At 38.6% G+C, this 17,255-nt stretch overlaps 1 protein-coding gene across 1 annotated transcript; it reads right to left on the minus strand.

The window, feature by feature from the left end:
* Positions 1 to 11,508: 11,508 nt before the first annotated feature.
* On the minus strand, positions 11,509 to 12,117 carry LOC149204730 (uncharacterized). The gene has a single exon (XM_089397193.1). It carries the CDS (start codon positions 12,115 to 12,117, stop codon positions 11,509 to 11,511), a length of 609 nt encoding a protein of 202 aa, XP_089253319.1.
* Positions 12,118 to 17,255: the final 5,138 nt, after the last annotated feature.

The raw sequence follows: 17,255 nt of genomic DNA on the forward strand, positions 1-17,255 counted from the left end.
GAAGTCAAACTTCAATCACAACGACTGTTATTGATTCATAGAATTATGTATGGCTACGTCAAACTAGATTTATTCCTCCACTAACTTTCATTGCAGTAAGGTACTAATAAAATCACATACTAATTATAGATGGTTTTGTTAAATGATAGGTTCGCAAAAATACATGCCAAAGTATTAACCAAGAAAAATCTCATGTCTGAAGTCAAACTTCAATCACAACGACTGTTATCGATTCATAGAATTATGCATGGCTATGCTCCTTTTTTTTTTAATATTAGATTAAAAATAAAAGTTTTACTTATTGATACTAATGTTGCTTATTCTTTTTTATGATAAAATAATTTGATTATTTTAATATAAATAAAGATAATTATGGAAAATAATATGTTAATTTCTTAATTTATATTATTATTTATATTATTTTAATATTTATTGTCATATATTTCAACGAAAATATATGTTGATATTTTTTTTCCCTTCGGAAAAAAAGTAATTTTGATTGAGATATAAAAATTACATGCTATAAATGCAAGAGCATAAGAAAAAGTTTGCCTTTCTTCCGCTCAAGGAGGCTATTCACTGAAAATCATTTACTGATCTTGTCAAAAAGAATAAAAAACTAGCCTAAGGTTATGAGTATTTTTTTTCAAAAATAGAGTTCTTAAATTAGCTTTAAAATATATAGAACATATGAATATTTACATACCGAAAGACTGTGAGTAGAAGAAGAACCAAAAAAAAAAACAAAGCTTCGTGAGAGCTTTCTGCATTGTCTATGTTCATAAAAGGTGTGTGATAGAACTTATGGACATGCCCTTCTCTGTGCTCTTGTATCCACCAAGTGATCCGCCAACTGCCGGGAGGCCCACATCCTCCAAGTGATCCGCCAACTGCCGGGAGGCCTGTGGGCAGCTTCTTTGAATAAGGTTTTGAGCTTTAGCATTGATATTAATGTTGCTTTATCTTTTTATCATAAAACAAGTTGATTATTTTAATATAAATCAAATTAATTATGGAGAATAATATATTAATTTCTTAACTAATATTATTATTTATATTATTTTAATATTTATTGTCATATATTTCAACCAAAATATATGTTGATATTGAGACCCAAACATTATGATAATAAATTTTAAAATATAAATTTGACAAATAAAAGTTAACTTGTTGATAGGAAATATTATTAGATTTAAACTATTGATAAGAAATGATAATGGTTTTATATTAAAAATTATAATTTCACTTAATAATAATATTGCCATAAAAAATTTGATAATTGTGTGGAGGGGTGTTCTGTAGTCTATGGGAGATGTCTAGGCATAATGTAAGTATGTGAACATTTTTTAAAAGTCAGTTTGATATGTTTTACTTAATACTCGAACTAAAACATATATAAATATAAAATGTAATGTAAGATGTAATGTAAAATGTAAAACCGAATATGCAGAATCTAGCATAATGTAAAATATAAAATGTTATGTCATGTGATGTAAAATATAAGGATCAAAATGTAAAATGCATGTGAAATGTAAAGTAAACTATAAAATGTAAAATACACAATGTAAAATGTAATGCAAAGCATAGGGCTATCGATTTAATTAGAAGAAATTAGTCTTTCTATAATGTAAGGTTAACATATCATTGTTTCTTTATCAAGTTATTTGTTTATATATTATTATTGGTATAATAATCAATAATTTCAATAATAATAATAATAATAATAATAATAATTTCACCCCTGTGAGCATCACCCGATGCAATGAGTGCTAAGTGAACTATTCAAAAATCATGAGAAATTATTCAGTTACGACTACCTCTCATGAAAATGGTCATACGTGAATGACTTACTTAACGCAGTTGAATCCAAAAAATGATATCTAATATAATGCACTATGTAAACCCCCTTACTTAAATAATAATCTCCATTATTAGAGGGGGGATAGAAGGGGAGAGGGGGGAGATAGTGATAGAGCTAGACAACAAATAGAGAGGGAGAGTGGGTGTGGGAAGTGGGCGAGGAAGGAAGAGATAGAGGAGGGGAGACAGAAAAGGAGCGAGGTAGGGAAAAAAATACAAAGATATAGAGGTGAGAGAGAGGGAGTGACAAAGGGAATACGGAAAGAGAGTGAGGAGGAGAGGAGAGGAGGGAGAGAGAGAGGAGAGGAGTATTGCCAATCCTACAAATAATCCTCGGGTTGAGGAGAAGGGTCAGTGCTCAATAATTAGATATAAACTTATGAAAATTGGTCCAATTACCCTACTTAGAGGCAAATTTAATACACACATAAACAATATATCATTCCCAAGAATAAATATTCAAATTTGGTGGCCTAGACACAAAGAAGGAAACTTGATTGGTCATTGCAGTAAAGGTGGAAAGGAGGAATATAAGGAAAGAACCAACTACAGATAGTTGGACAAACAACAAATCCTATGCATTCAATATCAATAGAACCATGAAACGATAAATCAAATGAGATGTAGGAATTTTGTAGATTGTTTTAAGGATTCCTCCTTAATATCTCACAACTACTATCTCTTATATCATAACACAAGTAAATATGCTATCTCATAGGTATTGTCTGCTATGACATAACATAAGTAATCTGTGACTTAAGAGTGAATCCAATAGCTATAATTACACAATTTATGAAGAGGTAAAATACACATGAAATGACACACGAAGGTAGAACAGATACTATATATCCTAATGCTTGGAATCCCCAACTTGTGAAATTTTTAGAAAAAATATGTGCTCAGGAACAAGAAAATTGAACCCTTCTAATGAGCTTTACATCTGTTTGAACTACCCAACTATCTCAGCATGTGAATGGACTAACTTTCCTAATGATTACCTAACAGAATTTGATTCCTTCCTGAAATGAAATATTTACAAAACATGAAAAACATGAGGTGTCATAATTGACACAACAAAATATATCCATTGTCGATTCCTCTAATTTCCTAAGGTTGACTTAGGCTCCATTATCTAGGTCTATTGTAAGTTGATGATCTGGCCTTGCCTCTACAATTGTATTCCTCCCACAATTACATGACAATTCACCTGTCGTTTTCTCCCTCTAACTACTTAAATTTCCCCTTTTTGGAGTTGGCCCTTCTTGTATGGTGTTACCTTTCACCCATCAAGATTAAAATCCGTAGTGGACGAACATGATTTGGTGTGGTGGTGTTGGAGGTTCTCTGCATTGGCTGATGGTTGAATGTGGTTGAGCATTGGAGGAGAAACTGAGGAACATTATTGAAAAATGAAAAAAATTGAAACTCAACGGTTAGTGTGTGACAACTTTATAAGGTGGGAACATCGTCGAGTGAGATGTGGGTAGCAAGGTGGTGGAGAGAGGTCTGAGAAAGATACGTGGAGTGACAAAGATTGATGAGAAGTGGAGGGGGGAAGTGCTCAGCCCTACAAAAATTTCATTCGCTTGTTGACGTCATTCTTGTGTTGGCACGTTGGTGGTAGGTTTGGCCTCCGTAGTCCGACGGGGTGAATGGACAAGGTCGGGAGAAGGGCTCGACCCCCTTAGATTCAATATCAGTCATTGATCTCCCATACTAGACAATTGATGTTGAAAATTCCAGGGGTTAGTGTTGGTTTATGCGTAATGCTAATTACCCCACTGAAATGCTTTCCAGGACCAGGTGACCTTAGAATTAATGGTGATTTGATCATTACTTTCTCTTCTATTATCTTTTTTGATTCAATGAGGAGGTGGGGCCCCTTCTGCCTTATTCCCAAGTCCACTTCATTATCCCTCTAGGATACGCTGATGGAGTGCTACTACTAGGCGGAACCCAACATCTTGGTTTCATCCTTATGCTTCACTTTTGCACTCTCTATGTTTCCTTTGAGGTGTTATTGTCAGGTGGACCTCGTCCACCTAGTTACATCTTGACACTTTTGTTTTCACACCATCTATGGGTCCTCTAGGACGCACCCACTCAAGAACCATTGTCGAGATGACGTTACCTCAATTTTCCACTCTCGATGCTCAACTTTGTGCACTTGTAACATGTCGCCAAGTTATCTCCTTTGGTTGTACCCCACCCACTCGTTTATATCCTATCACTCAACTTTATTTCAATCCTAACATTCCATCAGGGTAACTCTGTCAGGGCACACACACTAGGTGGGTTCCACATGTGGCCAATAGAATTGTTTTCCATTGCTAATGTGTCGACCATGTCTACCTGAAGCTTCACATAGAGGTTCTGCCAGCCTTGTCATCGACTTTGGAACTTAATCCAACTGTTTCTATGGACCAAAGACTCACCCAAACACCTTTCACCTCTATAATGCTTTGACTTGTCGTTACTAACTTTGACTAATTCTATCTCATGATTAGGGAGGCCATTTTCAAACTCTTGTATAACATTGAAAAGCTCTTCCAAAGAACTTTCAGGCTAAGTGAGTTCAATGTGGTCTTTGAGTTCATCTTCTACCTGAACAATGGCTTCAAATTATGTTATTCTTTGCATCAATCCTCCTGATGTTTTCTTCAAATTCACCTTTTGAATATGCCTCGACATTACTTTGCTTTTGAGTCCCATTTTGTTTTTCTGTTGTTTTTAGTCCCTCCCTGCATCTAAGAACAAATCTCCTTGCTCGAAAAACACTTAGAACCTGCAGACTAGTAGCCTTGTTGGGCATGGACTCATAAATATATTGAATTTATAAAAATAGAAAATATCCTTCAAACCTTATTTGCAGGAATTCTTCAACTTATAAAAACCGGAAATGCAGAACTATAAATTCTAAAAAATAGAAAATAAATTCTCACGTAATGAGCATATTTATGTAAAACTCCGACTACTGCTACTCATGTAGATGGGTTAATTCACTGAAGTGAAGTCAGCTTTCCAATGATACCAGCCCAACATCTGATTAATGGACCTTATGCCATTGTTCTCTTGAAAATCAACATTTAAAACAAGCATGCACCACATGGAAACCTCAAAGAAAAATGTTGGCACATGCCTTGCAACTGATGTACAATGTTGACCAATGAAAGATTCCATATAGACAACTATGTAACAATAATGGTCAAAATCCATGTAATAAAGTTAATAAAGGATAAATAATAAACAAGGTCATGGCACATGTATTCGAAGCTTAATGTTGGGCAAACATAGTCATGGGGATCACTTGTAACTAATTAATGACCATGGAAATTCGGAAAGGCTTTGGAAAGGTATGAGACATTAATTAGCATTTTATTTATGAAAATAATGGAAAATTTGAGAAAAGGAACGTGAAAGGTCATAGGATGAATGTGGAGTAAAATTAAGGAAAATAATGGAAAATGAAGAAAATAGTGACCTCATTGATAAAAGGGCTTCTTGGGATTAGTACACAACTTTTTTTTGGTTAGTAGCTCAAAGATCTCTCTTCTATTATCTCTCTCTCATACTGTTGTACTCTTAGAGTTTCCTGGGAGAACTCTTGGACGAGTGTGGCATTCTTTGGATTTGGAGCAAGGATGAAAAGTAAAAGAAGGAAATTGCAAGAGGATAGAGAGATAAGCAACTACAATGGGTTTTTCTCACAGGTACCAAATTTCATTTATGATTTCCTTGCAAGTTTTGGCATGCATGGCACATGGATGTAGTTTCTTGGTCATGATATGTTAATAGCATGGAGGATATATTGGATTGATGTTGGTTTTTATTAGCATTGCCATTTCTTGAATGTGGTTGAGGCAACAGAGAGACACCCATGGCAGGGCTGCCATTAATGAGGGATCAAATATTGGAGACAAATGGTGCAAGAGTGCAAAGCAGCATTCCGAGCCAGTTGAATGGTGAAAAACAACTTGTTGGGTTTAACAAAACCCATGTTCCTCAAGAATATGATAACACATTTCAACAAAGTAGGGCACCAATGAATGAGGCTGTCAATATTGAAATTGCCAACCAGAAGCAAGGGTTTAATGAGTCTCTAAATTTGGAAATTGAAAAGCAAAAAGATAAGTAGTAGGATGTTATGAGTGAAGTGCAACGACACAAAGATGGGGAAAGGAATGAGGGATCACTAGGAGCGGCAGAGTCTACAAATGAATAGGTTGGTAATACAAATATTGTTGAGGTGGATGCAATGCATATAAAAGATATAGAAGTTGGAGAATGGAGTGTTGATATGCTTGTTGAGGCGATTTTCTCATGACCTTAAGTTTGATTTCAACCAAATTTTTCTTCTCACTACGTTTTCAAGTTCAATTTATGCAAATGTTTCCTATCATTCAAGCTACATTATTATACTTGTGGTCAATAAAATATTATACTTGTCGGCCTTGGGGATAATTCAATACATGATGATGTGTTTATTTATTTCTCAAATATTTAAATATCTATACTTGTTACTTTATTGGGGTTCTTAGTTTAGAGTTAGTGGCAACATTTTTGGGATTGAGTACTATGTTTTAATACCTTCTTGTTTAAGATATTTAATTTTCTTATTTATTGACATTGACATCAAATTCTTTTAAAAACATTGACATCAAATATTTTTGTTTCTATTTGGCAGCATCAATTAAAATGCATTGGAGTTAGTGTAAACATTGATGGGATTGACTTCAATGTTTTAATATCTCCTTGTTTCATATATTTACTTACATTTCTTATTTATTGGCATTGGTATAAAAAGTTGATTAAAAATACTTACATCAAATTCTTGTTGCCATTTGGCATATGAATTTAAATTCATAATTTTTATTATATTCCTTAATTTCAATTAATTTCATTTCCTTTACACGTGTAACTTCCATGCTTTCACATTAATTTGAGGATGCAAAGTCGAAATTTTATATCATTAATAGTGAAATAGTTATTTAAAAAAAGCTAAAACAACTCATTAACTTAAAATCATTTTCAAACACATATTTTTTCCTTTCTCTGTAAAAGCTAATTCTGTTAAAAGGAAGGAAAAAAAAATATCTGCAATGAGGCTATAGCCTCAGCATAGAACAACTAAGTCCCTTCTGGAAAACATAACTGCCCCATATTTGGGGAGACTAGTTTGGAATTTCAAAAAACCATGCTAAAGACTGGGAGAACAACAACAAAACCAGAATGAATACTTGAGAATTTAGCATTATGAAACAGTTGAAAGACTAGATAAAACTGCATAACGAGAGAATTAGATACAAAACCACAGAAAACATGACCTGACCATTCAGCATGAAAAGTTTGAGGTGGATTTTGGAAGGACACATGTCGTCACATTGGGAAATCATGGTCTAGAGCCTCCTCGACAACTCGACATTCATTTCCATACCAAACCACGCCTTCTGTCACTGCATCACCATCTGCCTTGCCAGCTGGAGGACCAGTCGCCAGAGGTATGCCACTTGAGCAGCTAGCAATGGCATCAGGAGCGTTGCCACTTGGGATCTCTGTAACCAGAGGAGTGCCGCTCGAGCTGCCCACGAAAGCTGACGAAGTAGTGGCTCCCCGAGCACTGCCACCTGGGTGCCGGGTGTAGCCTCCAGAATTACCATCAACATTCAGGTCGACATGGCAGGCAACTCCGCCTTCATCCATCAGAGGCTGCTCAGGGCCCAAACTAAATTCCATTCTACGAGTGTTCTGAGTTTGGTCTGTAGAGAAATGTGCAGGAGCACTAAGCTGGCTTTCTTCTTCAGAAAAGATAATGGTGACATTAGCTGAAATAATGGGCCGATTCAGGTTGCTCTGGAACCTGAAATGGTTCAAGTGGAAAGCTGAGTGAGGGTAGTGACGTCTAGGCAGACTGGGAGGGAGAGAGCTGGTCTGAGAAGGAGGCAGAGAAGTAGGAGGCGGAGGCGGAGCCTCATTGCGCGCAGCCTGAGAGCGAGAGCTGCCCCCACGGTCCCCTCCTTTGCGACTCCGCATGCGATGTCGAACCATCTCGCTGCGCTGGATGAGAAGCTTTGGAGAATTGAGGGCTTGGGAAGAAATCTGAGAATGAGCAGAGGGTGCCTGGGAATGGTTCAAAGGGAAAAACTGGGAATGGGAATAATGGAATCCATTGCCAAAGGCAAGACAACAGAGCAGGAAACAACGTTTTCCTACAATAGTTATATTGCAGGGGATTTCTACTTGGAGCGGGCAAACACTGAAGGACGGACGGAAAGCGAAGGGGTTAATAAGCGCCATAATGAATTGTTTTGTCTGCATTTCTCAGCTAGAGCAAGCATTTATGAATTTCCGCATGCTGGCTTGCTCTCACTTCAGGTGAATATGCAGGTGCCAAGGCCAAGCCTGGGATGGTGCACTGGCCACCAGCTGGCTGGGCCGAGCGCCGTCATTCCATCGCCCTTGCATTAATGCACAGTAAATTCACCTACATCTGGGTGCACTTCGCCTTCCTGTTTCATTTCATTCTTTACAAGATTCTGGTATTCCATTGATTGGTCTTCTGAGGCCACCATTGAGAGTGTGCCTATATGAAGATCCATCCCACTTTCCACACCAATGTTAGCCAATAAGTCAGCCACTTTATTTCCTTCCCGACGTATGTGCTTGAGAGTGATCGCTCTGTGAGTAGAGAGCCAGATTTCAATGAGTTCAAGCCTATTCGCCATTCTCCAGCTGTTGCTCACTTTACTTGAAGGTGTTCCTTGCAAAATTTTGTTGACCATGTTTATGAGGATCTGAGAATCGCCTTCTATAATAAGTGGGAAATAGCCATTGTTTTGAGCCAGAATGAGTCCCTGCCATAGTCCTTCAAGTTTGGCCGAATTATTAGTATCCCATCCTTTTGAGCCTAAGAAAGTTAACAGAGGAGCTCCCTTGTGATCTCTGAAAATTCCTCCAAAACCTGCTTTGCCTGGATTTCCTTTCGAGGCTCCATCAAAATTTAATTGGAACATATGAATGGGGGGAGGGATCCACTTTCCAGTAGTCCTACTCATTATTGGTTTTCCTTTGATTATCAAATCTTGATTCCACTGGAGGTTCCAGTTTGCCCAGATATTTTGTTCCTGAGGGAGAGAAGGAAAGTCCTCCTCATGCTAGGAGTGGAGAAGTAAGGTTTCCTTGATATTTTGACAGAACATGTTCCATAGAGTTTCCAGGGGCAAGGAGTGATCCTTGAAGATTCTTCGGTTTCTCTCCTTCCATAGCGTCCACATTAGAAAGCCTGGAATGAGCTTCCATAAGAAATTTAAAATCTTGCTTTTGAATGGAATCCTATCCCAATTGCGAACAGTGGCTATGATGTCTCCTTGGATCCGTCCCTCCCTCTGGCATCGAAAGCTGACTTTTTCCCAGAGCTTGCATGCTAGCTGACAATAATGCATAAGATGTTGAGTGGTTTCCTCTTCTTGCTTATAGTTGGGACATAGGGAGGGCCCGTGATAATTCCTTTTCCTTAGATTGTCCCAAGTCAGGATTTTGTTTTGACATAAAAGCCATAAAAAGGTTGAGACTTTCGGCCATATTGTTGGGTCCCAAACTTTGTTCCAGAGAGGATCTTTGACAATATGATCTTTTATAATGATGTTATAAGCCTCCTGGGTAGTAAAAGAGACTTTTTCTTCATAGCCTCGTCTAAGAATATCCCTTTCATCTGAGTGCTGTATTTTCCTCTTCATTAGTTCTGTATCTAGGATTTGTTGAGCTTGTTCCATTCCATGTCTTAAGATGTGATCCACATTAAGCCATTGTCTGTTTCCCTGTGATGTAGAGGGGTTCCAACAGAGCTTGACTTTGTCAAAGGTCTGCAAATCCTGCTCCAGTAATTGTAGGGGTAATAATAGGTCCTTCAACTTGGGTTGTTGCTGCCACGAATCCTCCTAGAACCGAGCTGTATTGCCATCCTTAATCTCCCAAAAGTTGTGTTGTTGAATTAGCTGTCTGTGTTGCTTGGCCGCATTCCAGATTAGAGAGCCTGGCCTAACTTCTGAAAGTCGTATTAGTTCTTCTGTAGGGAGATTGCTAGCATATTTTGCTATCCAGAGGGTTTCCCATGGGGTAAATGGCGCTGTGAGCCATTTCCACCAGATGCGCGCTCCCATGACCTCATTACTATGATATGGATCTCGCAATCTCGTTCCGCCAGCAGATTTTGGCCAGCACACGGTGTCCCATTTGACCAGAGCCCATTTGCGCAGTTGTCTTGAATTGCCCCACAGGAAGGATCGCTAGATGTGTTTGATTTCTTTGAGAACCCATTTAGGAGCAGCCAGGATCAAGAAGAGGTACAACGGCAATGATTGGAGGACAACTTTAATTAGGATAAGACGACTTGCCATATTGAGGGTCCTATGAGTCCAAGAGGAAAGGCGAGCCTCCATATTTTCTATAAGAACCCTCCAAGAGGAGTGCTTCAAGGCCGTATCAGTCATAGGTGCACCAAGATATTTGGAAGGGAGGATAGCAATGGAGAATCCAAGAATGCGGCCTATGGATGCTTGGGTAATAACAGGGGTATGAAAGAAAAAAATTTGGGATTTGGTGTTATTGATTTTTGCACCTGAGGCTTCTGAGAAATCCGACAGTAATGACTTGAATTGACGAGCTTCCTGGACTGAAGGGTGACCATAAAGCATGTTGTCATCCACAAATTGCTGGTGGGTAAAAGCAGGGGTGTTTTGAAAGGATAAGCCTCTTAGCTTCTGGGATTGTTGGGCTTTTTAATGCTGCGCCCAAGACCTTCTGCCATAATAACAAAGAGGAAGGGGGAGAGAGGGTCTCCTTGTCTGATGCCTCGAGAGGGATGGAAAGGGGGGGATGGAATGCCATTGACCAGAACAGAGAAGAAGGAGGAAGAAATGAGACTCATGACCCATCTTACCCAAGGATGAGCAAACCCAAAAGAAATTAGAATTTTTTGTATGTACAACCAGCTTAAGCTATCAAATGCTTTTGAAAGATCTATTTTAAGGAGCATACCTGACTTTTTGGTAGTCTTTAGGGAGTGGATTATTTCATGAGTGAGGATAATGCCATCCGTAATCTGTCTGCCTTCCACATAACCAGATTGCTCGGGTGATATGAGAAGAGGGAGCAACAATTTGAGTCTGGAGGCTATAATTTTGGAGACAATCTTGTAGATTACATTGCACAGGGCAATGGGCCGATATTTGTCAGGGGTGTTGGGCCGATCTTCCTTGGGAACAAGAGCGATGAAGGTGGTGTTCATGGCTGGAAGCATCCATCTTAATGTTCTTGATTCCTCAACTACCTGCCAAACTTCCAATTTTATCAGCTCCCAGAAATTGTGGAAAAAATTTGAAGTAAAACTGTCAGGACCTGGCGCCTTCCCCTCTTTTAGTTGACGAACTACAGTTTCCACCTCCTGTAAGTCCACCAGCCTAAGAAGGAGTTGGTTATGTTCCTTTGTAATAACTTTTGGAATATTTCTGGTAATTTTTTCTATGGCTTGTGTTCTGTCAATCTGTGACTCTTGGTGTGCCTACTTGAAGCAGTTTAGAAGTTCGCACTCAATGTCTTCATGTGTTTCAATCTTTACCCCTTGCTCATTTTGAATATGTGTGATGTTGTTATTCATTCGTCCTTGGATCGTAGTCCTGTGAATTTTTTTTGTGTTTTTTCTCCTTCTTTAAGCCATCTTATCCTCGACTTTTGCCTCCAGAGCGTTTCCTCCTGACTTGCCCTTTTTGAAATCTGAGACTCAAGATACTTTTCCTGCTCTAACAGGTCATCTGTTCTTCCTTCTGAAATGATCCGTTGCTGCAGTTGTTTCATTTCTTGATCAAGGGCATTTTGTGCCTGGAAAATGTTGCCAAAAGAAGCATGGTTCCATTGTTTGATCTTGCTTTTGAGGTACTTAAGCTTCTGCTGAAATTGGAACATTTTTGTGCCATTTGGAGGAGAAAAATTGTTCCATTCTGAGTTTATTAGGTTGCTGAAATCTGGGTGTGACATCCAAAAAGCCTCGAAGCGAAATGGTCTTCGGGTGGTATTGCCAGGACGAGACCATTGGAGCGAGATTGGCCAGTGATCTGATCCTGAGATCGACAAAATAGAAGCTGAGAGATCTCCTCCAAGATGGATTGCGTTGTCTGAAAGTAAGAATCTGTCCAGGCGAGAAGCGATTTGATGCAAACCTACTCTTTTATTGTTCCAGGTATAGAGACCATTGTTGAATGGCATGTCGATGAGCCAGTTGTTTTGAATGAATTCTTTTAGATGTGAACTTTCCTTGTCCAGCCTGTTCCGACCTCCCCTTTTTTCTTCTAGATTGGTTATCATGTTGAAGTCGCCCCTTGTGATCCATAGGGGATGCTCTCGTTCCATATTGATTGCTCTCGTTCAGTATTGATTGCCGTAAGCGTGTTCAAAATTTCTATTTTGTGCAAAGCTTCCTGGGGAAAATATACATTGGTTAAATGACCATGTATATTAGTTCCTATAATGTGAAAAGTGGCTTGGATAAAGTGCTTATTAGCATGGATGTTATTGAGCATAATGGTTCGAGCGTCCCAAATGATGGCAAGGCCTCTCGAAGCACCAGAGGCATCTACTGCTGCTGTGAGATATCCTGGCCACGCTTTAGCTGCAGTTCGTTCCAGAGAGGTTGAATTGCATTTGGTTTCTTGCAAGAATAAGATTTGTGGCTTCTCTTGCTGTATCATATTTTTAATCAGTCTACCTTTCCCAGGGCTATTGAGCCCTCTGATATTCCATGATATTAACTTCATTGAGAAATGTTGGGGAGGGAGTTGTAGAACTTTGTAAGCTTGGAGTACCTCCCTGATTCCACCAGCATCTCCCCAATGCGGATTGTTCGTTGGAGATCTGTTTTCCTTCCACGCTTTTTGTTATCTTTGATGATATGTTTCCCATCCCAGAGGCCTCCTGTCTGAATGCCCAGGGATTTCTGCCTTTGTGCTCGTGAGAGAATCACTTCCAGATTCTCCAATTGTTGCTCTGGGATTTTGTCATAATTTTTTGTTTTACATGCCTGCTCAAGGCCAGGAATGTCCAGATCCCCAATATCTATGCTTTCTGGTTCCTCTTCCATGTGCTGAGATTCATTTAATCCTTCTGTTATTTCTGTTGCTGTTATGGAGTTAGGCTGCATGTTATCTACCTCCATTCCTTGAGTGTTCCAGGCTGAAACCTTGTGCAATGTAGAGAGGGATGGATCTGTAGGCAAGGGATCTTTTTGGGTTTTCTTGGAATCTTCATGGCCAGCTTGTTTGTCCTTCTTGGTCTCCCTCTCTGAGGGATCAGGGTTATCAGAGTTTTGGTCATCTTGTCGGGCTAATGCTTCAAAGCTATTGCTCGTAGAGGGCTTGGAGGAGCTGGCTTGAGGCATCTTAGGATTTGAAGCTGGTTTCTTATGGTTTTTCCTATGATTGGCGACTTTAGTGAAGCCATCTGAATCAGGCTTATCAGGTGCTGAAGGATTTGAGGGTTTTTGATTTAAAGGATAGTCCCTAAATAAGTGACCCAAAGCATGGCATCTTCTGCATCTAAATGGAACATGTTCATAGTCTATTAGCTGAACCCATTCATCATCGTCGTGATAGAGACTTACCGCATCCGGTAGTGCCTTGCTGAGGTGCATGTAGACACAGATTTGGGCATAGGAGGTGTATCTTCGAAGCTTTGTTTCCTCTGCAACTTTGATAAATTCTCCAATACCATTCCCAATGTCTTGTAGGGAAGCTTCGTCCCAGTATTCCACAAGGAGAGAGTAAAGATGAATCCAGACTAGGGCCCAGCTGAGGTCTTCTTTATCCGGGTTGAAGCGCGTTGTCCATTCCCTCAGATACAAGCCGGCTGCGTTGAAGAAATATGGCCCTCCATCTAGAACCCTGTTTCGGTCCTCTAAGCAGTTGAAGATGGCCGTGAAGAACCCTTTGGGTCCTAGCTGAAGTGTGATGTGTCCTTTCGGCTTCCATTTAGCTGCTATCCAGCCATGCAGAGCTTTCTCGGTTGGCCATAAGCCTATAAACTTGCCGATCAGAGTGTGGTCTTTCATGTACTGTATCTGAGCATTGATTCGGTGACTTGGGAGTACTATCTTTGGACGTTCAACAGCCACTGGTTTGCAGGTGGTTGAAGTGACTTTGGGATGATCATTGTCAGCTATCTTGGCTTGTTGTGGATTCGTATCCGCTCTGTCTCCATTTTGTTCCTCTAGTCTGGCTTCTTCCTCATTCTCTTGCCTAGTTCCATTTTCAATGGGGGGAGGCTCTGCGTCCTCCCCCTAGGGGGTTTCATGATACTCGTGACTTTGCTGATGAGTAAAGAAGGTCGTATTGCTGGCATTGATGGCAAGATTGCAGAGCACTATGAAAAGTTGTCGTTGCAGGCGCAACAAAAACCCTAGGATGTTCCTCTGCACGCTCTCCTCCGCATTTCAGTTTTTCTCAAACACATATTAAGAAAATAAATATTTTATTAATTCCAATCAAATTAGGAAAAAAAAACTTCTTATTTAAAAATTCAAATAATATTTGTTTTTTTCCAATATTAGCCAATATAATTTGTGTGCGTATTTTACAAGTAGAAAACTAAAATAATAGTCAAATTTTCACTACATCTATTTCTCCACTAACTTTCATTACAGTAAGGTACTAATAATGTTGCGAATATTACCCAATTTCACTAAAATAATAGTCAAATTGTCACCAAATTTATTCCTCCACTAAAATTTAACTTGTCGATACGACAATTTATTAGATTTAAATTATTGATAAGAAATGATAATGGTTTTATATTAGAAATTATAATTTCACTTAATAATAATATTGACATAAAAAATTTCATATTTTTGTCAAGGGGTGATTTGTAGTGTAGGGGAGATGTGTAGGCATAATGTAAGTATGTCAACATTTTTTAAAACTCAGCTTCATATGTTTTACTTAATACTCGAATTAAGACATATATAAATGTAAAATGTAAAACCTAAAATGTGAAATCTAACATAATGTTAAACATAAAATGTTATGTCATGTGATGTAAAATATAAGGTAAAAAATGTAAAATTCATGTAAGATGTAATGTAAAGCACATAACTACTGATTTAATGAGAAAAAATTAGTCTTTCTATAATGTAAGGTTAACATATTATTGTTTCTTTATCAAGTTATATCTTTATATATTATTATTGGTTTAATAATCAATAATTTCAATAATAATCATAATAATAATAATAATAATAATAATAATAATAATAATAATAATAATAATAATAATCTACATTATTAGAGTGGGGAGAGAAGGGGAGAGAGACGAGATAGTGATAGAGCTAGAGGGTGAATAGAGAGGGAGAGTGGGTGGTGGGGTGTGGGAGAGGAAGGAAGAGATAGAGGAGGGAGAGAGAAAAGGAGCAAAGTAGGGAAGAAAAAATATAGAGATATAGAGGTGAGAGAGAGGGAGTGCCAAGGGAGAAATGGAAAGAGAGTTAGGAGGAGAGGAGAGGAGGGAGAGAGAGAGAAGAGAAGTATTGTCAATCCTAGAGACAACCCTCAGGTTGAGGAGAATGGTTAGTGCTCAAGAATTAGATATAAACTTCTGAAAATTGGTCTAATTACCCTAGTGAGAGGCAGATTTAATATACACATAAACTATATATCATTCCCAAGATTAAATATTCAAATCTGGTGGCCTAGACACAGAGAAAGTAACTTCATTGGTCGTTGCAGTAAAGGTGGAAAGAAGGAATATAAGGACGAAATTCGCTATAGAGGTTTGGGAAAACACCAAATCCTATGCATTAAATATAAATAGTACCATGAAAAGATAAATTAAATCATGTGTAGAAATTGTGTAGAGTGTTTTAAGGATTCCACCTCAATATCTCACAACTACTATCTATTATATCATAACATAAGTAAGTATGCTATCTCACAAGTACTGTCTACTGCAACATAACATAACTAAATATGTGACTTAAGAGTGAATCCAATAGATATAATTACACAATTTATGATGAAGAAAAATGCACATGAAATGACACATGGAGGTAGAACACATACTACATATACTAATTCTTCGAATCCCCAACTTGTGAAATTTCTAGAACATTTATGGGCTCTGGAATAGTAAAATCAAACCCTTCTAATGAGTTTTCCATCCCTTTTATAAGGAGAGTCAAAACAAATAGTTAAAAAAAATCTTGAATCTTACATCTGTTTGAACTACCCAACTATTTAAGCATGTGAATGGACTAACTTTCCTAATGATTACCTAACACATTTTGATTCCTTCTTGAAATGAAATATTTTTAAAACATGAAAAACATGAGGTGTCATCATTGACAGAACAAAATATATCCATTGTCGACTCCTCTGATTTCCTAAGGTGGACTTAGGCTCCATTATCAAGGTCTGTTGTAGGTTGAAGATCTTGCTTTGCCTCTACCATTGTATTCCTCCCATAGTTACATGACAATTCACCTATAGTTTTCTCCCTCTAACTGCTTAAATTGCCCCTTTTTGGAGCTGTCCCTTCTTGTATGGTGTTACCTTTCACATATCGAGATTAAAATCCCTAATGGACAACATGATTTGGTGTGGTGGCATTGGAGGTGCTCTACATTGGCCGCTGGTTGAACGGTGTTGAGCATTGGAGGAGTGACTGAGAAACCTTGTTGGAAAAGGAAAAAAAATGAAAATCAACGGTTAGTGTGTGACAACTTTATAGGGTGGGAACATAGTGGAGTGGCGTGTGACTAGGAAGGTGGTGGAGATAGGTTTGGGAATGATACGTGGAGTCGCCAGGATGGATGAGAAGTGGAGGCTGGAGGTTCTCAGCGCCACAAAAAATTTCATTTGTTTGCTGATATTGATCTTGTGTTGGCGCGTTGATGGCAGGTGCAGCCCCCCTACTCCGATGGGGTGAATGGACAAGGTTGGGAGAAGGGCTCAATCCCCTCGGAGCCAATCTCTGTTATTGATTTCCCATACCCGACACTTGACGTTGACCATTCCGAGGGCTAGTGTTGGTTAATGTATCATCCAAATTACCCCACAGAAATGCTTTCCAGGACCAAGTGACCTTAGAATTAATGGTGATCTCACTGTTATTTTCTCTTTTGTTAGCATTTTCCATTTAATGTGGAGTTGAGGCCCCTTATGACTTTTTCCTAAATCCACCTCGTTATCCATTTGGGATAAGCCGCTGGGGTGTTACTACTAGGTGGACCTCGCCATCTTAGTTTCATCCTGCTCCTTCACTTTTTGATTGTCTATGTTTCCTTTGAGGTGTTACTATCGAGTGGACCTTGTCCACTTAGTTACATCTCGACACTTTTGTTTTAGCACCATCTATGGGTC

Source organism: Pinus tabuliformis, chromosome 1_2 (assembly GCF_031772625.1).
Source record: "Pinus tabuliformis cultivar Carrire ecotype Pingquan chromosome 1_2, CPIR1, whole genome shotgun sequence".
Classification (NCBI taxonomy): Eukaryota; Viridiplantae; Streptophyta; class Pinopsida; order Pinales; family Pinaceae; genus Pinus; species Pinus tabuliformis.